Source organism: Pan troglodytes, chromosome 9 (assembly GCF_028858775.2).
Source record: "Pan troglodytes isolate AG18354 chromosome 9, NHGRI_mPanTro3-v2.0_pri, whole genome shotgun sequence".
In the NCBI taxonomy this organism is placed as follows: domain Eukaryota; kingdom Metazoa; phylum Chordata; class Mammalia; order Primates; family Hominidae; genus Pan; species Pan troglodytes.
The window spans coordinates 79,418,661-79,446,250 of record NC_072407.2 but is presented as its reverse complement, the minus strand read 5'-3'; the positions used below and the strand labels follow the sequence as shown (position 1 = coordinate 79,446,250).

The window sequence follows — 27,590 nt, the reverse complement described above, 5'->3', positions numbered from 1 at the left end:
CTAAAAGAAACATGGATGTTGTAATGTGTGTTTTTCATTTTATTGCTAAATAATATTTGGCAGTATTTTTTTGCTGAAAAATATTCTATTGTATGGAATTCTGTTTATCTATGTAATTGTATTTACTGCTGAATTCTGTTGTATGGATATACCACATTTTATTTATTCCTTTATCAGTTCATGGATATTTGGGTTGTTTCCATTTTTTGGCTGCGACTAATGCTACTATGAACATTTATGTACATTTTTTGTGTAGATATATATTTTCATTTACCTTTAAGTATATATTTAGGAGTAGAATTGCAGGGTCATGTGCTAACTCTATGTTTAACTTTTTGAGGAACTACCTGACTGTTTTCTAAAGGGGCTGTACCATTTTACATTTCCACCAGCAGTGTATGAGAGTTCTAATTTCTCCACATCCTTGTAAATACTTGTTACTGTCTTTTTATTTTAGGTATCTTAGTGGGTGTGAAATGGTATCTGTCTCATATGGTTTTGATTTGAATTTCCTTAAAGACTAATGATTTTGAGTATCTTTTCATGTGTTTATTGGCCACTTGGATATCTTCCTGGGACAAATGTCTATTTAGAGCCTTTGTCCATTTTTAAATTGGTTTGTCTTTTTACTGTTTATTTATTTTTTGAGATGCAGTCTTGCTCTGTCGCCCACGCTGGAGTGCAGTGGTGCGATCTTGACTCACTGCAACCTCTGTCTCCCGGGTTCAAGCGATTCTCCTGCCTCAGCCTCTCCAGTAGCTGGGACTGCAGGAGCGTGCCACCACGCCCAGCTAATTTTTTGTATTTTTAGTAGAGACAGGGTTTCACCGTGTTAGCCAGGATGGTCTCGATCTCCTGACCTCATGATCCGCCTGCCTCGGCCTCCCAAAGTGCTGGGATTACAGGCATGAGCCACCGCGCCCGGCCTCTTTTTTACTATTATTATAAGAGTTCTTTATATATCCTGGATACAAGTCTCCTATCAAATATATGTTTTGCAAATATTTTCTCCAATTTTGTGGATTGTCTTTTTACTTTCTTGATGACATTATTTATAGCACAAAAGTTTTTATTTTTGATGTAGTCCAGTTTATTTAGTTCTTCTTTTGTTGTTTGCTTTTGGTGTTATGTCTAAGAAACCATTCAGGGTCATGAATATTTACACCTATGTTTTCCTCTGAGAGTTTTATACTTTTAGCTCTTACAGTTAAAGCTGTGATCCATTTTGAGTTAGTTTTTACATGTGGTATGAGGTGATAGAGGTCAATTTTCATTCTTTTGCATGTTTATATCCAGTTGTTTCAGCACCCTTTGTTGAAAAGACTATTCTTTCTTCGTTGCATTGTCTTGGCACTCTTGTTGAAAAATAATTGACCACAAACATAAGCATTAATTTCTTGACTCTCAGTTCCATTTAATTGATCTGTATCTCTATTCTTATGCCAGTACCATACTGTCTTGATTACTCTAGGTTTATAATCAAGTTTTGAAATTGGGAAGTATTAGTCTTCTTTGTTTTTCTTTTTTCAAGGTTGTACAAGTTTTACACTTCTGTTTTTCTTTTTGATGCTATTCTAAATGTTTTTTTTTTTTAATTTCAGTTTTTGGATTGTTCATTGCTGTGTATAGAAATACAGTTGATTTTTGTATCCTGAAACCTTGTCGAACTTTTTAATTCCAACAGATTTTTTTTTTGGTGTTGATTCCTTAGAATTTTCTATATACAAGATTATGTCATCTGTGAATATAGATAGTTTTACTCTTTTTTTGAGACAGGGTCTCATTCCGCCACCTAGGCAGGAGTGCAGTGGTGCAATTGTAGTTCACTGCAACCTTGATTTCTTGGGTTTAAGCATTCCTCCAGCCTCAGCCTCCTGATTAGCTGAGACTACAGGTGCATGCCACCACAACCAGCTAAACTGCTTTTTTTCTAATCTAGGTGCTTGTATTTCTTTTTCTTTTCTTTATTTCTTTTTTTTTTTCCACCTAATGGCTCTGACCAGAACCTTCAGTGCAATGTTAAATAGAAGTGGCAAAAATGGACATCTTTGTCTTGTTTCTGATTTTAGGGAGAAAGCATTCAGTTTAGTATGATATTAACTGTGGGTTTTTCATAGATGCCTTTTATCAGATTAAGGAAGTTGCCTTCTATTCCTCATTTCTTGAGTATTTTTTTTGTAAGAGGGTATCAGATTTTGTCAAATGCTTTTTCTGTGTCAACAGAGATAATTCTATGGCTTTTTCCCTTTATTGTGTTATTATGGGGTATTAATGAATTGATTTTTTGGATATTAAAACAACCTTGCATATCTGGAATCATTATGTCATACTACAATTACTTGTTGAGCACCAACTGTTTAAGCTTGTGGGAGGACACAGATGAGTAAGATGGGGCTATTCACTTTAATTGAGGAGACAAAAAAAACCACACAGGCTTAAACTTTAGAGTACGAGAGTGGGATAAAGACAGTACCTTGTGTTGATGTGTGATAAACAGTTACCAAATGAACTTTAGAGTGAGCTTATTTTAAGGCCATTCAGCAGTTATAGGATTGGCATATTGTTACTTTTTGTGACTTCAGGTATATCCTTTCTCTTCTCCAGATATCAGCTTCACTATCTATACGTGGGTAAGTTAGACTTGCTATTTAAGACCCCTTCTAGTTATGACATGTTGTGAAATTACTTGGCTTTTGTGGGGCTTCCTTCACTTAGGTCCTTATGAAGAGTGCCATTTTGATAGCTCCAAGTAGCTAGAAAGATGAGTCTTCCTGTTCTGGTTCAGAGTGGGGGAAAGATGCTTTACTTCTTTCTTCGTTGGCCTTAACTGCACTCTCATCTCAGAGAGATGATTGCCTTCCGTATCAGTCCACATTCTGGTGAAAGGGGTAACTCTTAAGAAAGACCATTTCCCTTAGCATCACGTAAGTCCTACGAGAGGAAAAGACCACTGAAGAGGGTATTAGGAGTACATGTTTTTCAGGACTCAGCTATATATTTAACTCATTGTTAAACATTGGGTAGGTCAGTTCATTCTGTTCATACTTCGGTTCCTTAGAGAATAACACTTCTATTGCATAATCTCTCAGGGTTGATATGAGACATAAATTATATCCTAGATGCATACAAAGCTTTATATATTGGTTATTTGCAAAAGGTAGAGTTGCATAATGTAGCAGAAATGCAAATTATCTTGTAAATGTTGTAAAATAATGCAGATAATGTAGTAAATACTAGCAAAATTTTGCAAATAATGTAGCAAAAATGCACTAAATACATCAGTGGTCCCCAACATTTTTGGCATTAGGGACTGGTTTCAGGGAAGACAATTTTTCCATGGACTGAGCTTGTGGGGGTGGGGGTGGTTCAGAATGATGCAAATGCATTACATTTATCATTAGATTCTCATAAGGAACACACAACCTAGATCCTTCTCATGTGTAGTTCACAGTAGAGTTTGTGCTCCTATCAGAATCTAATGCTGCCACTGATGTGACAGGAGGTGGAGCTCAGCTTTGCTCCCTTGTCCCCTTCTGTGAGGCCCAGTTCCTAACAGGCCATGGTACTGGTCTTCGGAGTTGGGGACCCCTGAAATTAGTTACTATATTTTAGGCTCCTACTGTGTTTCTGGCACTTTTGATATGTGCTTTAAAGATTCTTTTCCTAACGCTTCATAACAATTATTTGTCCCCATTTAACAGAGGAGGAAATTCCAGTTCAAACAGATTAAATAATCATCCCAAGGGGGAAGAGTCAGCAATCACAACTGGATCTAACTCTAGAGTCCATATTCTTTCTATTATATTTTTCTGCCCTTTGGTAAAGAGATGTTTTCTTCTATTCCACTTGTTTTGAAAAGGTCTTGATAGTGTGGGTCACATTGGTCCATTTTAAGAAAGGATAAAATTTGCTTTTGTTGACAGCTACAGCTTGTCCCCACTGTCTAAACAGTACTAGACTTTGGAGGAGACAGTAGGTCTGAGACTAATTTAGTCACTGGTTATTCGGACACTCATAGGACTGGGCCAAAATGGGAACAAGGACTCTTCGAATAGCAAGGTCATTATCTCAGTGTTGAAGGAACATTTGAAGTTATTAAACTTTGTTCTCATCAAATGGGGGAGTCTGAAATATGTTTTTCCTCACCAAAAACCTGATGTCCTGTAAACCTCAGCCTGACTCACTTGAAGACTTGTTATCTTCTTTTTTTTTTCTATAACCCCCAATATTTAATCACTATGAGACACCTTCTAATTCTTAGAAGAGTATTTTCTTTGGCACCACACAAGCCCTATATAGCAGGAAGGAAATATGAGGTTCAGAAAGAGTCTAGTCTCAGTCTTACCTTTAACTTCACTGTGTGACCCTGGAAAAATATCTTTCTTCTCTAATCCCACTGCTACTGCTGTATTCTAGATCTTCATCATCTGTTTTGTTTTTATTAAAATAATTTAAAAAACGATATCAAACTTAGTTTTTCTGGGTCATTTGAGAATGAGTTGCTGACATGACCCTCCATCAACCCCACATTATTTCCTACATAATAAGATGGTTGTGTAAGTACAATGCAACCATCAAAATCAGGAAATAAACACTGTTACATTACTATTATCTAATCCTCATACCCATTCAAGCTTTGCCAATTGTCCGACTGTCTTTTACAGCAAAAGAATATAGTTCAGAATCACATGTTACATTTAGAAGCTACATCTTTTTAGTGTCCTCGGTCTTTCCTTAATTTTGATAACCTTGACACTTCTAAAGATTACAGGCCAATTATTTTGTAGAATATCAGATAAAGCAGGTGTTTTATAGAATGTCATCACCAGTCTTACGTTATGCTTCTTTGGTAGTAAATATTACAGAACTGGTGCTGTATTCGTTTCATTGCATCCTTTTAGATGGTAGTGGTTTTGGTTTGTCCCATGACTATTGATGTTCATTTCAGCATCTTGCTTAAGGTGGTGTCTACCAGCCTTCTTCACTGTGAAGTTACTCTTTTCTCTTTTATAATTAATAAGTATTTTGTAGGCAGTACTATGTAAATATCCCTTTCGTTGCCAGACTTTCAGTGTATTTAGTTATTTATATCAGTATGGACTCATTTTATTTAATGGGTAATAATCTATTGCTAGCATCATTTGTTTTGGTGCTCAAATTCTCTTTGGTTTGGCCAGTAGGAGCCAAATCAGAAGTTGGCTTCTGTCAACTTTTGATATGTCCCTATCATTCTTTGACTACTTCCTTGCTTTCTAGCCCAATAAGATGTTCTAGGTTCATCCTGTACTTTCTCTATACCAGCCAAGGAATCCTGATGTGTGTGTGTGTGTTTTTTTTTTTTTTTTTTTTTTAGTGTTAAATGGCATTTAGAATCCAAAATCTGGTTCCTAGATAATGCTCATTGTTATTGGACCATTGCTGCTCCCAGGCCTTCTCATAGACATAATGAGGAAATGAGGTTCTGACACCCCCATCACAGGCTCTCCCTACTGTGTGGATGCCCTGCTTATCTTGCTTGGGCTTCGGTACCCTATAGCAGGGTGCTCTTCCATGACAACTCTTTCTTAACTGTGGTTGGCTTCTGACACACTACACCAGGGCACCCCTCTCTCCTGATACGGATGCCTTCCTTGCTATACTTAGACTATGATATTCCACACCAGTCCACCTCCCTGCCCCAAATGTGGATGCTCTTTTCACCCTGCTTGGGCTCTGATTCTCCTCACTAGACTACTTGTCTCTTCCTCCCCCTCCTGATGGACTCACCCTGCTTAGGTCTGACCACAGTGTTGGGCTGCCCTCATCATCTCTTAACTAGACTTTTTTTTTTTTTTTTGAGATGGAGTCTTGTTCTGTCGCCCAGGCTGGAGTGCAGTGGTGCAATCTCGGCTCACTGCAACCTCCGCCTCCTAGGTTCATGCCATTCTCCTGCCTCAGCCTCCAGAGTAGCTGGGGCTACAGGCGTCTGCCATCATGCCCAGCTAATTTTTTTTTTCTTTTTGTATTTTTAGTAGCAACGGGGTTTCACCGTGCTAGCCAGGATGGTCTCGATCTCCCGACCTTGTGATCTGCCCGCCTCGGTCTCCCAAAGTGCTGGGATTACAGGTGTGAGCCACTGCGCCTGGCCTTAACTAGACTATTATAACACAAAGCCTCCTAACTGATCTCCTTGCTTTCAATCTTCTTATACCTTTCACATTTCTGCAAGAGTGATCATTCTAAAATATAAGTCAAATCATGCCACTGCTCTGCTTAAAAACATTGTAATAGTTCCCTTTTGCTTAGAGAATAAATTTCAAGTTCCTTGGGCTGTCATTCAAGGATCTCTAGTATCTGACCCAAAGGTACCTTTCGTCCTCATTTCTTATTAGTTCCTTGGTATACTGTGCACTCCAACTATCGCCACTGGCTAGTCCTTAGACATACCCCAGTACATTTACTCCTCTGGCTTTTTGCCTTTATCCTCTCCTCTGTCTGGCTTAGCCAACTCTCTTCACTGTCTGATAAAATCCTTCAGAGTCCTAGTTCAGATGTCTGCTATGGATGTCAGAGCCTGAATACAGTGAGGAAGATAACAATAAGAGGAAGGAATTACCTGGTGAAACCTCTCTGACCTCTATAGTCATAAACAGTCCCCTTTTTTTCTACTTCTGATGGAGTATTTACTTCATTCTCTCTCTTTTCACAATCAGCTGTTTACATATCTGTTGCCTCTGATTCATTGGCTGCTCCTTGAATGCACTCAACACAGGGCATTGCATCTAGTAGACACTCAGGGAATGCTGATGGAACTTGTCAAGGGAATGAATTTTGGGTGGTGAAGTTACCACAGCAGTGAATCTGTTGCTTTCATTTGAAGTCCATTCACAGGTCCCACTGAGGTCTGAGAGGCTCTGACTACAAGAAAGAGTTTGGAGTCTGGCATCCTTGGGTCTAGATATCTGCCCTGTGCCAGAGCTCTTTCTGAGAAAATGATATATTCACACTGTTCTCCTCTTTAGTAAATTCCAAATATGTCTTTAAAAAAAAATCTACACTGTCATCCTAAATAAAATAATTCCTAGCTACAGGAATATAGGTATTTAAAGCTGCAAATAATAGCAGTGACATCATCCTACTAAAAAAGCCTGCCCCAAATTGTCTGAAGGCCAGCATTGTGATATGTGTCTCCTGACAGCCTATCCCTGCAGAGACCCTCAGTCTGTCTCTGCAGAGACACTTAGGCTGAAGTGTCAGCAAAGGAGGGTTTTAGACTTTCTCAGTGACTTTACCAGTCTGCACTTTTTGGAGCTGTGTGGGAAGCATCACAGGCTAGGTTCCTTGTAGCATGTGGGGGTTTCTAGAGAGGAAGAGAAAGATAGGAGTCTGTATTTCTTTAGATCCCACTACCAACCCCATTTGCTCCAGCCATAGCAGCATCTTGAACTTTTCTTGTTCTGATCATTCATTCTTCCAGGGCTTTGTCCAGGTTTTCTTTTCTACCCTGAGATTGAACTGTCTGATTTCAAAGCCTAGGCTCTTTTGTGTTTCGTAATCATAGCACCGAATGTTTTTTTTTTTTTTTAAAGATTGCTCATTTTTGCTTTTCCTGTCAGGTTTTCAGTCTCATTAAAATAATTTCTAAATTGAGATCAGAATATTTTCTAATATACAGATTCAATTTTTGCCTCCACAGGGGTTGAATCAAGGTATACTTACCTACAAGACTAACTCTTATTTTGATTTGGCCTGAGACACAGTAGAATGTTCCCAATTTAAGATTAGCACTATTCCATCTGCCTGGTGCTAATTGAAACTGAAGAGGAAGGAAAGCTTTTATTCTATAATTGTTTGGAGAGCAGCATGGAAAACTCCTTAGAATGTGATGAACTTGATATTTACTAGGTTTGTAAGTTTTGGCAAGTGTTAAAGCTCTCTGTGCCCCGATTTTCTTACCTGTAAAATGAGGGTAATAAAGCCAATTTTTAAAGGGCTGTTATTAGGTTAAATGATATGATTCTTGTAGGGTTGACTCTGGTTTTGACTTTGTCACCAACAGTGGGAGGTGGGAGTCATCAACCTAAGCATTGTCCCTGGCTTAGTATATGCCATAATTTCACACTAAAGCTACGTTTACTTCCATTATCTTATATAACCTTCATATTGTGATCAGAGAAAAAAAGATGGTGGTGGTGTTCCCATTTGTCAAATAAGGAAATTGATACTCAGAGAAGTTGAGTGGCTTGTCTGAAAACAGAGACCTCTGACTCCTAGTCTGAGACTCCTTTTGTTCTTAACAAGTCTTAGGAGAGGGCCGTGTGGTGTAAAAAAAAAAAAAAAAAAAGCCTTCAATTGAAAAGTCAAGAATGGGCTTGGTGCAGTGGCTCAAGCTTGTAGTCCCAGCACTTTGGGAGGCTGAGGTGGGAAGATTCCTTGAACCCAGGAGTATTTTTTCTTTTTCAGAAACAGGGTCTTGCTCTGTCACCCAGGCTATGTGATCATAGCCCACTGTAGCCTTGAACTTGTGGGCTCAAGCGATCCCCCTGCCTTAGCCTCCCAAGTAGCTAGGATTATACGCAGAAGCCACTGCACTAAGAATATCTTGATTTTATAGTTTTAGCTAGGATAATTTGGGAAAGTCAACTCAGTTTCTACTTTATTTAAACAGAAATATGAATTATTCTTTTTAACTCACTTTGGCAAATAATTGTCGAGCATTTACTATGCCTTACACGGTGCTAGGCCTGTCCCTTCGGTCAAGCTGTTTATATTTCACTAAGGATAAGAGATACAGATAATTAGTTTAAGTGAAAAGAGTTATAACAAATGTGTATGTGGCAGAAGATAATGGTGGCTGTGGTGGGAGTGGTCCAGGAGGGTGCCACAGAGATAGCCGTGGGGCTGGGCATTGCTTCTGAGGAGAAATCTCAAAGGAGGGTATGTAAGAATTAATTGGATAATGGATATGAATGTGCTTTATTAGTTGCCACATAAATGCAGCTTTTTACAACTGTCAATTCTTACAGAAGGTGCCTCTTTTCTAGAAACCTTGGCTGACCGAGTAGAACACCATAGTTGGAGTCCAAACTTAATTAAAGTGAGAAGAAAGATTTTAGTAGATTGGGATTTTATATTAAAAAAAAAAAAAGCAAAAGCCTGTGTCTGAAGTTTTTGGAATCCAGGAGTCCTTAAAATGGGGTGTGTATGCCTATTAAAATTGTCTTCTACTTTGATGACACAGTGGACCTCAGCCACTTTTGAGTTTATAAAGGACTTATTTATTATCACTTAAAAAAAAGCCACTTGTGCTCCTGCAGCATTTTAGATATTTAAAACAGCCTTGCAAACAAGTATGTATCCTGGGGAATAAAATGAATCAGGACAAGACAAAGAGAAATTGGGCGGCTGAGCCAAAGATACATAATGTTTTTATTTTTTATATTTGTTTGGGTTCAGTAGATGTAATTATTGAGAGTTTTGTATGTGCTAGGCTTTGTATGAAGTACTGAGGGAACAGAGATGAATAAAGCATTTCGTAAACAAGGGGACATATAGTCTGGCTGGAGATATAAGACATCTGTGGTAAGTGATAAGCATTTTTATGAGGTACTCTAAGATCTTAAAGGTGGAGGACCTACTCAAGCCGTTGGGTAAGGACTGCATCAGAGGTGGCAAGTTAGAGGAGAGGACACCTGAAGATTAAAAGTTTTGGAGGAAACAGAAGGGAATAATGGGAGATAAGTGTGTTCTATGCAGTGGTAATAGCTTGAAGAAAGGCACCAGGATTTAAATAGTACCTGGTACTTAAAGCACCTACAAATAAGAGAAACATTCCTCAGAATTTAATGCTGGAGTGTAGTAACTGATAAGACTTTGTATATTGTCCCCTTTTTGAAGAGATAGAACATTTTTAGTTAGTGTTAGTTATAAGATTTTATAGTGGAACATTTGTTTTTACTGTACAGTATTTTGTGTTCCCCATTTTATGAGTCTCATTAGGGGCAAATATGCAGTTCCCTAAAGGAGATAATTTAGATACTTGCTTCCCAAGCTTCCTTGCTTCTGGGGCATAGGCAGTGACCTAGGTTTCACCAATCCGATATGCCCAGACCACACTTGGATTTAGCACTTAAAGACTTGAGAGAGGAGGTAACGGGAAACTAACTTTCTTTTTCTGATGGCAGAGGCAGCAGCATCCCCTGCAAGGTTGGGTTCCTGGCACTGAAGTGGCATTGTTGTTTGTGATTGCTGCACAGAGGTTGAATTCTTGATGCAGAAGTGACAGTGGTACCCATTCTAGCATGTAATGATGAGAAGTAGCTGCAGTGGTTTCCTCATTGGACTAGTTCTGCAGTGTAACTTTGTGCTTTATTCTGGAAGTTTAGCCTTAAGCCTATTTTTCCAACCTTCACCAAATTTTGTGAGCCACCCAATATTCTTTCAGTACATTGATTTTCACTAGACTCAGATTTTAAATTGATTTTCACCAGACTCAGAGTCTGGTGCTTACATCTAAGAATCCTTTGAGTCAGAGGTCATCAGACTACAGCCTGTGGGGCAAATCTGGCCCCATTGCCTGTTTTTGTAAATAAAGTTTTGTTGAAACATAGCTACACACATTCATTTACATATTGTCAGTGGCTGCTTTTGTGCTACAAAGGCAGAGTTGAGTTATTGAGACAGAGATGATAGGGCCTGCAAAGCCTAAAATATTTACTATTTGGCCTTTTGCAGAATTTTCCAACCCCTACTTTAACTAATAATGGTTGTCCCTTAACAACACTGAAATGTTTCCTTCGTGAGACAGTGAGTATTAGTTTGAGTTTCACCCTTTTTTCTTAAATTTTAGTTTTGGCTTCCAGGATGCTCAGAGCAAAATTTGGTCATGAATTGCAAAGCATGGAGTGTTGGTACTATGTTTTAATTGTCTCCTACTTTATTACCTGTATTCCACTGATGATTACTATTGTCCTAAGGGATATGTGTGTGTGTGTGTGTGTGTGTGTGTGTGTGTGTGTATATATATATTTGAAAGCAACTTGAAAGCCATTTTTGAAGTAGACAGGTTATATTCTTATTCTGTTTTTTTTTTTTTTTTTAAAGAACTTGGAAAGAGTGATTGCCTGCCTTATTGGGAATATATCAAATTGTGAAGAATATTCTCAGTCTTCCTTTCATATCTATCTAGTATTGTCTTAATTTGCTCAGATCTTTTTCATTCTTCTGCTAATAAGAGGAATTTATTTATGGTTAGAGACCAGTGGCTAATAAGGAATCAATGTTTCAGACTAGTAAGAAGCATCTTTTTCTTGATTCTCTAGTATGCTTCTTGTTTGTATCAATTAGAAATATTTTCAGCTGTAAGTAGTAGAAAACAGTGATTTAAAATATAGGAATTAATTTTCTGGAGGGAGGGCATTGGTTGCTTGTATAGGGTGGGATACAATGCCATTTAGAACCCAGGCTCTTTCTGTTTTTCTACTCTGCCAGCCTTTTCCACTCTGCCACTCTGCCAGCCACAGAGTGTGTGCTTTTCACTCTTGTACTTATGACCTCAAGGTTACTAGGCTGCTGCAGCTCCAGAAAGAATGTTTGAGAAAAGAAGAAAGGGGCGGAAAGGCAGAATTAGCACTCTGCCTGTGTTCTATTTTGTAATTAAAGCAACCATTTCCCCAGAATCCTTAGAAACTTACTGACTAGAACTTTGTCACATGCACATGCCCAACTTTAAAGGAGGCTGGAAAAATGAGTGTTTAATTGTCTCATTACTTTCCTGGATAAAATTAGGGTTGGCAAAATTGGCAAGGATGAAGGGATGAATGGATATTGATTAGGGATTTGAAAGTCATTTGATTTTAGTGACTTTTTTTTTTTTTTTTGAGACGGAGTCTCGCTCTGTTGCCCAGGCTGGAGTCCAATGGCGCGATCTCGGCTTACTGCAACCTCCGCCTCCTGGGTTCAAGTGATTTCTCCCTGCCTCAGCCTCCCAAGATTACAGGTGCCTGCCACCATGCCCGGCTAAGTTTTGTATTTTTAGTAGCGATGGGATTACACCATGTTAGCCGGGCTGGTCTCAAACTCTTGACCCCGGGTGATCCACCCGCTTCAGCCTCCCCAGAGTGCTGGGATTATAGGTGTGAGCCACTGTGCCCTGCCTTTAGTGACTTTTTAATATGGTTTTAAAAAATGTATTTGTACTCTGTATGATTTTATAAAAATGTGTGCTGGTGCCTGTGTTTTATTGGAGCTACCTCATTTTGGGCTGGAGATATAGTAGCAAATGAGGAGATATATACTACCTTTCCAGTCTAGAGGTAAAAATAAATACTATCAAATACTTTCAGTAAATTGGATAAGTGTTTGGGACTTCTCTAAGGGCCATATTTAGGAGTCATTAAATCTGTTTGAGGGATTATAGGAAGCCTTCATAGAAGTGGTGACATTTAAGCTGGGTCCTAAAGGATAAGCAAAGGGAGGAAAACTTATGGGATTATGCAGTAACTTGTTGCTGTATCTTCCCTGCTGAGGGGTTGATTGGCAATGTTAATACCTCAGAGATTGTCCATTTCATTATTAGATACCTCTGATTATTATAATGTTCTTATAGAATTCTCCATTTCTTCCTCCCTTCCCCTGTCTCTCTTTTTGGTTGGGAGGGCAAAAGGTGATTTGTATGACATGATGAGAGGAGAACTCTTGGACAATTACTTTAGGCCACTCTAAGACTGCATCCACATTCCTTTCTTAGCCTTCAGGATTCTCTGTAGCTTTTTTTCTGACTGGTCTTTCTAGCTCCATTTATTCATTCATTCCTTCATTCAGCCATTACTTATCTGTCACCCACTGTTTGCAAGGAATAGTTCTGAGGTCTGGAGATAAAGACAAAGTCTTTGCCTTTGTGGAGCATATGTTCCATTGGAGGGAGCCAGCCAATAGGCAAATAAATGTCAGTTGATGATAAGTGCCAGGATACAAATAAAGCAGGATAGGGTGGAATAAAGGGTGCTGATATAGAGTAGAGGGGGATTTTTAAATCGTTTTATAAAGAATGGTTAGGGAAGAATTATCTGATAAAGTGATATTTCAGCAGAGACTTGAAGGAAGACAGGGAATAAGCCATATGGATATCTGAGGGGAAATGTGTTTTCAGGCATAGTCACCATAGGGTATGAAGGCCTGGAGGAGAGAGTGTATATAGCCTGTCGGAGAAAGCCTTGGTGCCTGGAGCAGAGTGAGTGAAGTGGGGAAAAGTCGGAGATAAGGTCAGTGAAGTAGCAGGGTGAGATGAGGGGAGGAGGTAGAGGAAGGTAAGATCATATAAGGCCTTGTATGTCTTTCCAAGGACTTTGGCTTTTACATGGAGATTGGGGAAGCCACAGGAAGATTTTAAGCAGAAGAGAGTGATGTGATCTGAGACATGTTTTAAACAGATCACCCTGGGAGGCAAGAATGGATCAGTTAAAAAGGATGTTGTAATATTCTAGGTCAGAGTTTCCCAACAGTGGCGCTATTGACATTTTGGGCAGGATAATTCTTTGTTATGAGGGGCTATACTATGCATTCTAGGATGTTTAATAGTATCCCTGGCTCCCACTTACTAAATGCCAGTAGCACTTACCCAGTTGTTTTAATCCAAAATTTCCCTTGACATTGCCAAATATCCCCTGGGTAGCAGAGCAAATCTGTCCTCCCCTCCCTAACTCCTCTTCACCCCACTATTGAGATCCACTGTTGTACACAAAAGTTGCTGATGGTTTGGACCAAGGTGATAACAGTAAAGGTGATGAGAAGTGGTTGGACCGTAGATCTGTTTTGAAGGTATAGTTGATAGAATTTGCTGATGGATGCTTGTGGGGGCTGATAGACAAAAAGTGGAGTAAAAAATGAATCAGATTTTTGGCTTAGCAACTGAAAGAGTAGAATTGCCATTTATTGAGGGCTGGGGGAGGAAACACCTGAAGGAGGAACAGAGTTTTGACCTGTTAAGTCTGACAGTCAGTGGCACAGCTTTGTCTCCTATTGTCTTTAAAAATGCTTTTCTTTTTGAGGGTAAGAACTAGGTCATGTCATCTTTGCATCCATAGTGACGAACATTGTGTCTGGCATGTAGAATATGTTCAATAAGTGGTGAATGAATGATGAGATTATTTACTATTTCCAAGAAGGACCAAGTTATTTACTATTTCCTAAACCGTTCATACTTTTTTCTCCTTTGGGCCTTTGTTTTTGTGATTCACTCAAGGGAAATCTCAGTAGCTCTATGAAAAATTTACTCCTTCTTCAATACCAACCCAAATACTGCCTCTTCCATGAACCTTTTCCTAGTTCTGCAGGTGTAATTAATGTCTCCCTTCTCTGCACTTCTTTGCCTTTTTTGAAATTCAAGTATACTTTGACTTATGACTGGTTGCTTTGACTTATGACTGACTGCCACTAAATAGATTTATTAATATCTTTTTTCATTTCCATCTTTCTTTTGCTTGTTTCTTTACTTATAGTGTTTTTGTAAGCTACTATTATTATTTATTTTATACTCCACCTCATATCTAGATCTAAGATGCTCTAGATCATCATTACTGAAAGTATACTCCACAGAAAGTGACCTTAACAGGCAATTGGCCTCACCATCTAATTACTACAAGAAAAAATTTCATCTCAGATGTTGTTTTAAATCCAACATCATCATTGTTGACTGATTTCCTTGTACATTTAACTGGTTGTGTCAGGTGATTTATAATTTTCACTTAGTACACATATTGTTTTAAAAGTTACTTGTGGTTGCAAAAGAACCCAGTAAAAATAATCATTTTCAAATCCTTTAGGCACTTCAATCACACTAGTCATCAGTTATAAGCTATTAGATTGAAAGCTGTAGTCTCCAAACAAAACCAAATTTTTGAATGATTATTGATCATTTGCTTTTATAATAGAGTTAGCAGGAGTTGCAAACTCATATGCCTACAGAGGAGAGATAAGTGACTTAAAAAGGCCTGGTTAGGCTTAAGATGACTACAGAGACAAAACATTGCTGGCCAAGGTCCATGACTTATAAGAATAATTTGTTAATTATTTACTTTGAAAACCAGAGGACTATTTAAATGAAAGGAGTTATTGCACTTAAAACATGTTAACTGCTAACTTGTATAACTTCAGCACATCATTTGAGATCTCCAGGATTTAATTTCTTTGAATGTACAGAATCATCTCTAAAGTTGCTTTTACCTCATTTGATTCTGTTAGTAATAAATAAAACTGCTGGCATCTTACCAGTATGCCTCAATTTCATAAGTATTGTGTTTCATCAGCGGGAACTAAACTTAGCCAAGTTTCCTATAGCAGCACCCACCATTGAAAGAGAGACAGTGTATTAGCCAGCCAGTTAACTTTTGGTAACCAAACCAGCGTTTGGTTTTTCAGAACTGAAATCTAAAATAGAAGATGTCTGAATTTGATCCTTCCTGCTGAAGATATTAGTGGTTCTGCCTAATACTGTACATAGATGTTTTGTTGTTTCGTCTACCTGGTCCTATTTATTTGGTTCAGTCATTTTTCTAGTGCAGCACTTTTTAGTTTTGTATTTGCCAACTTCCCCTATTAGTGGTGATTTCCTGGAGATGTAGGCCATTTCTAGGTCATCTTTAATCCTCAAAACCTGGAACAGGCAAGAGCACATGACAGATGTTTGAAAAATGTTTAAAGAGATGGCATACTTATTAGCTTTGTAGGTGACAAAAACTGAAAGAGAAAACTAATATTTAGATGAGTAAGCTTGGAATGATGGGCTGAAGCCAACAAGATGAAATTTAAGAGGAAGACAATGAAGTTCTGCATTTTAAGTCTCAAAAGAAATGGCAACATATGGGCAGACTGGAGGAGACTTAGCATGATGCTATTCTTATGAAAATGGTGGTTTTGGCTGCTGAAGCTCAATGTCAGCCAAAGGCATTGCAGTGGATAAAAATCTAATGTAACTTCAGACTGAATTATTGGAAGTATTAAGTACAGTTAAAGGAGGTGATAGTTCCACTATGTTTTGCAAGGGACAGACTGCACTTAGAGTATCATGTTTCCCTCAGGGTACCAGGCAGTAAGAGGATCATTGCAAACAGGACTCTATTTAGTGGAGGGTACGCTAGATCATCATTACTGAAAGTGTAGTCTGAACTGTTCCCAGCCCACAATGAGATAAGCATAGAAATTGAAAGTACTTAGAAATCTTTATAGCAATTTGTCAGAGTAATTTTATGTCTAATGAATCTAATAAAAAGGAAGATGAACTTTATCTTGTATGTCTTTGTTTCTTTCTATTTTTTTGCTTGATACTTTTTTATTTTAATAGATTTTATTTTTTAGAGCAGTTTTAGGTTTATAGAAGAATTGTGTAGAAAATGCAGAATCCGGCTGGGCGCAGTGGCTCACGCCTGTAATCCCAGCACTTTGGGAGGCCGAGGCAGGTAGATCCCCTGAGGTCAGGAGTTCAAGACCAGCCTGGCCAACATGGTGAAACCCCATCTCTACTAAAAATACAAAAAATTAGCCAGGTGTGGTGGCGTGCACCTGTAATCCCAGCTGAGGCACGAGGATTGCTTGAACCAGGGAGGTGGAGGTTGCAGTGAGCCAGGATCACGCCATTGCACTCCAGCCTGGGCAACAGGAGTGAAACTCTGTCTCAAAAAAAAAAAAAGAAAAGAAAAAAGAAAACGCAGAATCCCTCTCTCCCCATTTCCTCTATTATCACCATCTCATTAATGTACAATTGATGAATCAATATTGATACATTATTATTGACTAAAGTACATAGTTTACATTAGGGTTTACTGTTTGGGTTGTATAGTTCTGTAGGTTTTGACAAATGCATAGTGTGTGTATCCACGATTATAGTATCATACAGTATAGTTTTACACCCTAAAAATGCCCCGTGCTTCACCTATTCATTCCTTAACCACTAACCCCAACCTTTCAAATACCTGGCCGCCACTTATCTTTTTACTATTTCTATAGTTTAGCCTTTTTCCAAATATCATGTAGTTGGAATCAGCCTTTTCAGACTGGCTTCTTTTACTTAGAAATCTACATTTCAGGTTCTTCCATGTCTTTTTGTGGGTTGATAGTTCATTTCTTTTTTTACTGAATAATACTATATTGTATGACATACCACAGTTTATTCATTCAGTCTTGAAGGATATCTCAGTCGCTTCCAGTTTTTAGCAATTCTGAATAAAACTGCAATAAACATTCATGAGCAGGTTTTTGTGTGAACATAGTTTTCAACTCATTTGAGTAAATACCTAGGAATACTATAATCACATAATGATGATTCAGTCAGTGATGAGCCACATATATGATATAGCCATCATCACATATTAATGCAACACATTACTCAAGTTTGTGGAGATGCTGGTGTAAACAAACCTGCTGTGCTGCCAGTCATATAAAAGTATAGAACACATATGTATTTTTTTTTTTTTTTTTTTGAGACAGAGTCTTGCTCTCTTGCCCAGGCTGGAGTGCAGTGGTGCAATCTCTGCTCACTGCAAGCTCCGCCTCCTGGTTTCACACCATTCTCCTGCGTCAGCCTCCCGAATAGCTGGGACTATAGGCGCCCGCCACCACGCCCGGCTAATTTTTTGTATTTTTAGTAGAGACGGGGTTTCACTGTTAGCCAGGATGGTCTTGATCTCCTGACCTCGTGATCCGCCCACCTTGGCCTCCCAAAGTGCTGGGATTACAGGCGTCAGCCACAGCACCTGGCCAATTATATGTGTTATATAATGCTTGATAGTGATGATAAATGACTCTGTTACTGGTTTATATATTTATTATTCTTTTTGTTGTTATTTTAGAGTGTACTCCTACTTATAAAAAAAAGTTAACTGTAAAACAGCCTCAGGCAGGTCCTTTTGGAGGTCTTCCAGAAGAAGTCATTGTTATTATAAGAGATGTCAGCTCCATGCATGTTATTGCCCCTAAAGACCTTCCAGTGGGACAAGATGTAGAGGTGAAAGACACTAATATTGACAGTGGGACAAGATGTAGAGGTGGAAGACACTAATGTTGACAGTCCTGACCTTGTGTAGGCCTAGACTAAAGTGTGTGTTTATGTGTTAGTTTTTAACAAAAAGATTAAAAGGTAAAAAAATAAGAATAGACAGGCATGGTGGCTCACACCTGTAATGCTAGCACTTTGGGAGGCCAAGACAAGTGAATAGCTTGAGCTTAGGAGCTGGAGACCAGCCTGGACAACATGGTGAAACTCCGTCTCTACTGAAAATACAAAAATTAGCTGGGCATGGTGGCACACGCCTGTAATTCCAGCTACTCGGGAGGCTGAGGCACAAGAATTGCTTGAACCCAGAAAGTGGAGGTTGCAGTGAGCTGAGATCATGCCACTGCACTCCTGCCTGGGTGACGGAGTGAGACTCTGTCTCTAATAATAATAATAATAATAATAATAATAATACAAAGAATACAAAAAAGCATATAGAATAAAGCTATAAAGAAAATATTGTATAGCTGTACAACGTGCTTGTGTCTTAAGCCAAGTGTTAATGCAATAGAGTCAAAATGTTTTTAAAAAATTAAAAAGTTTATAAAGTAAAAACTTACAGGAAGTTAAAGTTAATTTATTGTTGAAGAAGAAAAATTTAAGTTTAGTGCAGCGTAAACATACACTGTTTATAAAGTCTACAGTAGTGTACAATACTATCCTAGGCCTTTCCATTCACTTACCTCTCACTCACTGACTCACCCAGAGAAACTTCCAGTCCTGCAAGTTCCATTCATGGTAAATGCCCTTTACATATGTACTGTTTTTTTTTTTAATCTTTTACGGCGTATTTTTACTGTACTTTTTCTATGTTTATATATGTTTAGATACACAAATACTATTGTGTTACAGTTGCCTAGTATTCAGTACAGTGACATGCTATACAAGTTTGTAGTCTCGAAGCAGTAGGCTATACCATATAGGCTAGGTGTGTAGTAGACTGTACCATCTAGGTTTGTATGTGTACACTCTGTGATGTTTGCATAACAATGAAATCACCTAATGACACCTTTCTCAGAATGTATGCCTGTCATTAAGTGACACATAACTGTATTTAGCTTTGTAAGAAATTCCTAAACTGTCTTCCAAAGTGGTTGTATCATTTTGCATTCTCACCAGCAATGAACGAGAGAGTTCCCGTTGCTGCATATCCCTGTCACCATTTGGTGTTGTCAGTGTTTTGGATTTTAGTTATTCTAATAGATGTGTAGTGATATCTCATTGTTTTAATTTGCAGTTCTCTAATGATAAAAGATGCTGAGCATCTTTTCATATGCTTATTTGTCATGCATATATCTTCCTTGGTGAAGTGTCTGTTCAGATCTTTTGCACAGTTGTTTTTTTTTAAATTGGGTCACTTCTTATTGAGTTTTAAGAGTTCTATGTAAATTTTGATACAAGCCTTTTATTAGATGTGTTTTCTCCCAGTCTGTGGTTTGTTTCTTTGTTCTCTTAACACTGTATTTTGCAGAAATTTTAAATTTTAATCCAGTCTAACATGTCAGTTCTTTCTTTCATGGATCTTGCTTTTGGGGCTGTATCTAAAAAGTCATTGCCAAACCCAAGGTCATCTAGATTTTCCCCTACATTATATTTTAGACATTTTATAGTTTTGCATTTTGCAAATGCAATGGTTTGTGATCCATTTTGAGTTAATTTTTGTGAAAAGCATAAAGCCTGTGTCTAGGTTGATTTTTTTGGATGTGGATGTCCAGTTCTAGCACAATTTATTGAAAAGACTGTCCTTTCTTCATTGAATTTCCTTTTCTCTTTTACAGTCAGTTAACCACATTTGTGTGGGTCTATTTTGGGCTATTTACTTCAATTCCACTGATCTATTTATGTTTTCATTAATATCACATTGTCATTATCACTGTAGCTTTATAGCAAGTCAGTCTTCCAATAGATATCAATATAGTTGTATCTATAAAAATATATTGCCTAGGCCACATGCCAGACCAACCAAGTCAGAATCTCTGCTGGGACTCTAGTATATTTACACATATTTAAAGCTTTCCAAGTTATTCTGGTGGACAGGGAGAATTAAAAGCCACCATACTAAACCATAAAATCATCACCTCCTTGAAGATGTGGTTCTGTTCACTGATGTGTCTATCCCCAGTGGCTTGCATAAGATGCTTAAATAGTTGTTGAATGAACAAACAACTAAAAGAACTGGGAGTATTTATCTTGGAGAAGAGAAAAAGTGGAGGGGCATAATAAATTAGCCTACATACATACATAGTTACAAGCCTTTAATGTGACTTGCCCTGGAGGACGTTGCTCCTGGAGCAGAATTAGAAATTTACAGAGAGCCACCTGGCTGAATGTGAGGAAACGCTGCCTCATAGTGCTGGTGGAAAGTGAGCTCCTCATTCCTGCATGTATTTCAGAAAAGCCTGGAAGACCATCTATAAGAGGATGCTGCATGGAGTGGGAAGTCGAGTAAGATAAGTTGCTATGATTATTGATTATTAGTTTGAAAAGCTGTGTCTAAAGCAGAGGACTACTTCTGGCTCTCATTCACCCTGTGTAAATTGGGATGAAGGACATGGTGTGGGGTTAAAAAAAAGTCTTAAAATGACTTTGAAGCTGAATCCTCAGACTACAGCAATTCTCCGGGTGTCTATTATTGACCAATTCTTTCTTTCTTTCTTTCTTTTTTCCTTTTTCTTTTTTTGAGATGGAGTTTCGCTCTTGTTGCCCAGGCTGGAGTCCAGTGGTGCGATCTCAGCTCACTGCAACTTCCGCCTCCTGGGTTCAAGGGATTCTCCTGCCTCAGCCTCCCGAGTAGCTGGGATTACAGGTGCCTGCCACCATCCAGCTAATTTTTTGTGTTTTTAGTAGAGACGGGGTTTCACCATGTTGGCCAGGCTGGCCTTGAACTCCTGAGCATCTACCAGATGTGTGGTCTTGGACAAGTCACTGACTTCTTTCACCATCGTATTCTGTTTTCCACCAAGTTCTGCTGCTGCTTCTTCCAAGCTGTGTCTTTAGAAAATAGGCTTGCTTCTTTTTACATTATCTTACAATATGTTAGTCTAAATCATTACTATTTTCTGTTGCCTGAACCTCTGAGAGAATTTATTAACTTATTTCCACTCCTACCCCCTTTCTCCACTGAACAGCCAGTGATCTTTTAAAAAATGTAAGTTAGAGTTTGTCATTCTGCTTTCAAACCTTTCAAAGCCTTCACACTGCTAAAACTTGGAACAAAAGCCTAACTCCTAATTATGACCCGAAAGAGACACCGCATAATCTGACTTCTGTCATGTCTCTTAAGAGCAGGGTTTGGGAGGGGGAAGAGTGAGGTAATAGTACCTCCTAGGGAGCATTTGCAAATGTGTGAAGGTGTGTTTTATTGTTTCAGTAATTGGGAGGCACTACTAGAGGCACTACTAGTCCGGGCCGTGTTGGTAAATGTTCTATAATGTGTTGTTCAGCTCAGGTTCCATCACAATGCCTGATGCACAATAGTTGGTTAAAAAATACTTATTGTATGAGCCCTGGACATTTTCCCTGGACCTCCGTTTTGACGTATGTGAATTGGTATAGTGCCTACTTCATAAGGTTGTTTTGAGAGAGACATAACATTTATAAAGTACCTAGTACATAATAGTTCTTAATAAATGGTAGCAGTGGCCAGGTGTGGTGGCTCACGCCTGTAATCCACAGTTTGGGAGGCCAAGGGAAGAGGATTGCTTGAGAACAGGATTTGAGACCAGCCTGGGCAACATGGCAGACCTCATCTGTACAAAAAATATAAAAATAACTGGGTGTGGTGGCAGGTACCTGTAGTCCCAGCTACTTGGGAGGCTGAGGTGGGAGGATTACTTGAGCCCGGGAAGGTCAAGGCTGCAGTGAGTCAAGATCCAACCACTGCACTCCAGCCTGGGCACACAGCAAGACTCTTGTCTCAAAATAATAATAATAATAATGTAGCAGCTGCTGAGCTTTGTTTGCTTAGAAGCAGCTATAGGGGCCCACCTAGCATTCTTCCTGGAGCATTAGAATTAGAACTTGGCACGTTTGGGGAGGGGGGAGGTGTATCTCTTTCTCTGAGGCCTAATCTGAATCGTAGGTCTGACCTGAGGAATCTTAGAAGGGACTCCTTTATACTCATCTGTAGAAACTAAGGCACAGAGGAGCTCTGGTTGTCTTTCTTGACTCTGGAGCTCACACAGGACTCTGACAAGCCCTGGAAAACCTGGCCCTGGAGAGAAATTACCTCCTGCTGGAGACTGGGTGGGGAGAATAGCTGAGAGGGTGGGAAGATAGCTGTCTCCCCGCCCTCAGCTCTGCTTTGCAGAAAAGGAGAAGCGCGCGGCTTCCTCCCGCCTCCTTCCCTCCTTTCTTCCCCCGCCCCTTCTGTTTCGCCAACCCCGACGCGGCGCCTTCGCTGCCGCCCTGCGAGAGCGCGAGCGTGCTGCACCTCGGGAGCTGGCGGCTGAGCTGCCAGGAGCCCAGCCCAGCTGAATCGAGCGGAGCCGGTGGAGCAGGGGCCTTGTGGGTACCCGACTGGGCAGGGAGAGGTGCGGCTCTGCGACGGAAACAATCGCCAGAGATGCCGGGGCTAGCCTTCCCCACCAGGTAATGCCGGCCCTGCCTGGGGCTCCCCTAGCTGGGCCGGGTTCTGGGGGATCTCCGCCGGCTTTCGGAGAGTGGTGACACGGGGTCCAGTAGATTTTGAGGGGTGTCTTACTTTCCTCTTACCTTAAGGGACCCTAAATGAGAGAAAGGGCTGAGGGTGGAACCTTTAGATGAGCCCACCCAGGGCTAGGCCTGCACTGGAATCAGAGCTCTGCCCAGGGAAGGGTGTGAAGGGGAAGCTGCGCCTTTGGGGAACTGCTCAGCCTCAGAAGCTCTGCTCCTTTGCAGGCGCCCTTCTGCTTGGTGGCCAAGGTGGTGCTTTCCTCTGCCTTGGCTTAGTCGCTGGCCTGCTGGGACTGTGGGGGCTTTTCTGTGTTAAGAGGTTGAGTGAACTGGGAGGGAGGAGACCTGGGGGGACTGGTCCTATTCAGACATCCTCTGTGGCTTGAGTTGCCATATCTGTGCAGTGAAGGACTTGACATTGTTTGTTACTCTGGCTTTTCCAGACCGTCAAACCATCTTTTGGAAAGGTGAGCTGGTTTAAAGTGCTAAAACGGGCTGCAGAGATGTCCCCCTCAACACTGTAGAAGAGAGGAGAACTTGGGAAGTAGACCTTGGTATCCTGTCTTCCAGCCAGCCTTTTGAATGGCATTTTGCTGGTTCTTCAGGGACAAAGCAGAGACTGAGAATGCTGATGCTTATTTTAGTGTGATGCGTAGGTGTGTTAGGTGTAGGGAGGTAGGGTTGGGAAGTAGAAGGTCAAGGTATGTTAATGATTCTAAACTGGCCAGTTTTTCTGTCCTTAGGTATAAAGTTGCGTTAAACTAGACTCTCTTCTCTGGAGCCCCTTCCTTATTCTGCTAAGTTAATGACAGACCTGGCTGTGGTAATATCTTAATCACTATAATTCTTTCCTTCTTTATTACCTGGCACCAAGAAGCTCATGTCAGGCCCGATAATAACCTACTTTGATTATTTTGGACCTCTTTCCTCCCCCTAGTTTTTTCATGACTCTACGTCTTCCTCTCCTCACTTTTCTTTCTATTTCCTCCTCCTGATCATTTTTCCTGCCCCCTGCCTACCTTTTCTCCTGCCGTCCCCTTCACCCTTCCTCCTCCCCTCATGCTTCCCCTTTTGTATTTCTCCCCCTGTGTAGCCAGTCTTTCCTTCCCTCTCTTGGATCCTCCCCCTCTTGATTAGGCTTTCTTCTCTTTTCTAAAATTTTTGGTTAAGCTTTCTTATTATTAGTAGGTTACTGGTTTTTAGAGACCTTTTCCTGTGTTTATGAGGTCCAAACATTGTTTTCTACCTAACTCACTTGCATCTAGCTTTTACCTCCAAATTCTATCTTCCCCAGGACCATTCTCTCTCTTTACTGCCTCTGTGCCTTGCCTTGGGCCTGCCAACAAGCACTCCCTCTTCCTGCATTTGTTTCCCATCTTTGCTGGTGGTGGTGGGGCAGCAAGCAGGTAGGCAGTAGGGAATAAGCAAGATGGGAAGTGGGGGGCCTGAGTGGGAGGAGAGCAAGAATGTCAAGTAGTGCTGGGCAGAGGCTCAAGTTCCCTTTAGTGAGATGAGCGACTGGGAGGACCAGAAACTCTGGCAGCTGTGAGATAGTGCTGATCTGGAGGAAAGGAGGTAGCCCAGGAAAGAAGAGGGAGGATAGCAGGGATGGGTTGGAGGGACAGGAGGAGGAGGAGGCCTGGAGGAGAAGACAGTGCTCTTTTGAAGAAGAGGGTGGCCTGGACAAGATAGTGGTTATTTGTGTGTAGAAAGAGAAAGATTGTAGTCTGGGAAAGGGGACTATATAGGTTAATTATCTTCCCCTTTGATGACTGGCTTTTTGAACTGATTTCTACTCAGCAAATTTTTTTTTAGTTAAAAATTTTGAAAGAATTTACCATGTTTATCATGTTTAAGTGTACAGTTCAGTTTCAATAAGTACATTTATATCTTTTTTTCCCCCTTCATCCTCCTCACTCCCTTTCCTGGCCTTTGGTAACCACCAGTCTACTCTGTATCATCATGAGATCTACTTTTTTTACCTCCTACATATGAGTGAGAACATGTGATATTTGTCTTCCTGTACCTGGCTTTTTTTTTACCTGAAAAAATGGTATCCAGTGTCATCCATGTTGCTGCAAATGACAGGATTTTATTCTTTTTTACGGCTGAATAATATTCCGTTGTGTGTATATATACATATGTACACATATATATATTGTGTATATACACATTTTCATTTTGGCTATTATGAATAGTGCTACAGGATTCATGGGAGTGTGATGTCTTTCATATATTGATTTGCTTTCTTTTAGATATATACTCAATAGTGGAATTGCTGAATTATGATAGTTCTATGTTTAGTTTCTGAGGAACCTCCATGCTATTCTCCATAGTGGCTCTACTAATTTACATTTTCACCAACAGCATATGAGGGTTCCTCTTTCTCCCCATCCTTGCCAGCATCTGTTATTGCCTGTCTTTTTCTTTTTCTTTTCTTGAGACAGGGTCTTGCTCTGTTGCCCAGGCTGGAGTGCAATGGTACGATCATGGCCTACTGCAGCTTCAACCTCCCAGGCTCAAGCAGTCTCCTACCTCAACCTCTGAAGTAGTTGGGACTGCAGGCACATGTCAGCATGCCTGGCTAATAAAAAAAAAATTTTTTTTTTTTTAGAAATGTGGTCTCCTTATGTTGCCCAGAGTGGTTGTGAACTCCTGGGCTCAAGTGATCTGCCTGCCTTGCCCTCCCAAAGTGTTGGGATTACAGGCATGAGCCATCGTGCCCAGCCTTTGCCTGTCTTTTTGATACAAGCCATTTTAACTGGAGTGAGATGATATCACATTATGGTTTTGATTTGCATTTCTCTGATGTTAGTGATGTTGAGCATTTTTTTCATGTACCTGTTGGTTATTTGTATCTCTTGTTACGAAAAATGTCCGTTCGGATCTTTGCCAGTTTTTAAATTGGATTACTTGTTTTTTTTGCTATTAAGTTGTTTGAGCGCCTTATAGATTCTCGTTATTAATCCTTTGTCAGATGGATAGCTTACAAATATTTTCTCCCATTTTGTGGGTTGTCTCCACTTTGTTAATCAACAGAATTTTTGTGAGCACTGTCCTTAAAGTGGGGGAGTTAGAGGGAAAGCAGAGATGAGAACGACAAGATTACTGTTTTATTGGCACTCACTGTCAGAATGTGGAGAGTGTGTGTGTGTGTGTGTGTGTGTGTGTGTGTGTGTGTGTATTTCTCCATAGTGGCTCTACTAATTTACATTTTTGCCAACAACATGAGGGTTCCTCTTTCTCCCCATCCTTGCCAGCATCTATTATTGCCTGTCTTTTTCTTTTTCTTTTCTTGAGACAGGATCTTGCTGTTTTGCCCAGGCTAGAGTGCAATGGTACGTACGATCGTGTGTATGTGTGTGTATGTATATATGTGTGTACATGTGTGTATATATGTATGTATATACATATATACACATGTGTGTATGTGTGTGTATATGTATGTACAATATTCACAGAGCTTTGAATATTGCATCCATCCATTATCAAATATTTCTGAACCATCTACTCTATGCTAATTATGGTACTAGGTTGGTGGCGATACAAAAATTGAAACTGGCCTCAGTTGCTGCCCTCAAATGCAGATCAAGGAATGTGGACGCTCATGTGGTAAGTATTGTAGAAGGAAGCACAAGGGGCTGTGATAATGCGGAAGAGGGCACTTTTGATTTAGCAAGACAGTGGCAGAGCTAGGACCTAAACTTAAGTCTTCTCTGAAGGTGATATCTATTCTCTTATACCCTGTTATCTCCTGAGTTTGTGTATACATACAGTGTACAAAGAGTTTTCCTATATCCTCTTTTCTGCCTACTTTTGGGGCTAGACTCTAGGTACTGCTGACATGAAAAAAAGAACAATCCCATGTGGCAGGTCACTGTGCCATAGCCAAACAAACACTCATTACCTTGGAAGGGAAACAGACTTCGTCCCTGTTAACTTCTGGCTCGAGGCCACTTGGGTGACTATATGCTGAGCTCCCTCTCTGAGTCATTTGATCTCTTCCTTCCTTTCCTCCCTGTTCCATTTTCTTAAATTCAATTTCTGGCGGGTTGCAGAGTCCAGAGACCAGATGCAGCTAGGCTAGGCATTTTTGCTTCCACTGGCCTCTATAGAATAGGGATTTAACACCTCATAGGGTTGGTGAGGATCAGATGAAATAATGAATGCGTGAAAATGCTTTGTAAAGTGCTATATAGATATCATTGTGGTTGTTCCCGAGTGCATTTTCAAGCCGTGAAAAATTGCTCAGATGCTATAGCCTGAAAGCCTAGGGTTGCCACTGACAGGCAAGAATAGGCACTCAGTATAGACACCAAGATTTACTAGACCCTTTCTCTGCCCTCGAAAAACTCACAGACTAATAGGAGAGGATTGAACCTCAATCCTCCATGAGTAAAGGAAAAGGAGGGGGGTAGATAGAGCTTTAGGACTGGTAATTTAGTTCCATGGTCAAACAAAAACCACGAAGTATGTGCTTTATTTAAGGTCGAATAGATAGTAGGTGGCAATTATAAAAGATACTTTTAGTGACTTCTTATGATGTAACACAAAGAGGGGAAGGGGGACTTAAAAGTAGATTGACTTCAGTTCAAATCCTGGTTCTACCACTTACTGTTACCTGGTTTTTAATCTTTTTAAGCTTCATATATAAAAATGGAAGATATTCATACCTACTTTGAAGGGTTATTATAAAGCTTAAAAATAATCATATAAAAAAAGAAATAATAATAATTATATAGTAGGCACTTAATAGCTATACTTATTCTGCAAGTCCCCTGACTCCTAGGCTATTAAGGGCCCCTCTTCTGGATTCATGCAGCACCTATGTCTTTCCTCTCACCAATCAATAGTGCCAGTTACCATATTGTATTGTTATTGTGGTTAATGTATCTGCCTTTCCCATTAGTCT

The 27,590-nt window shown here is 39.9% G+C and overlaps 1 protein-coding gene across 39 annotated transcripts in view; it reads left to right on the top strand.

Annotated features, from left to right (window-relative positions):
- The window catches only part of PAK1 (p21 (RAC1) activated kinase 1), a 153,175-nt gene that overhangs the window by 40,927 nt on the left and 84,658 nt on the right, over positions 1–27,590 (top strand). For 5 of the 39 annotated variants that reach the window (XM_063783270.1, XM_063783282.1, XM_063783284.1 and 2 more), the window contains one exon: positions 26,212–26,290. The exons of 18 other annotated variants lie outside the window; for them this stretch is intronic. Coding sequence is in view for 1 of the 21 variants with exons in the window: in XM_063783298.1 (XP_063639368.1) it covers positions 22,590–22,615; positions 26,212–26,290 (105 nt within the window). In the remaining 20 variants the exon portion in view is untranslated. Of the gene's footprint in view, positions 1–20,418; positions 20,471–21,887; positions 22,616–25,982; positions 26,017–26,211; positions 26,291–27,590 lie in introns of those variants that run through there. 16 more of the 39 variants (XM_063783286.1, XM_063783274.1, XM_063783287.1 and 13 more) reach the window with 12 other exon arrangements.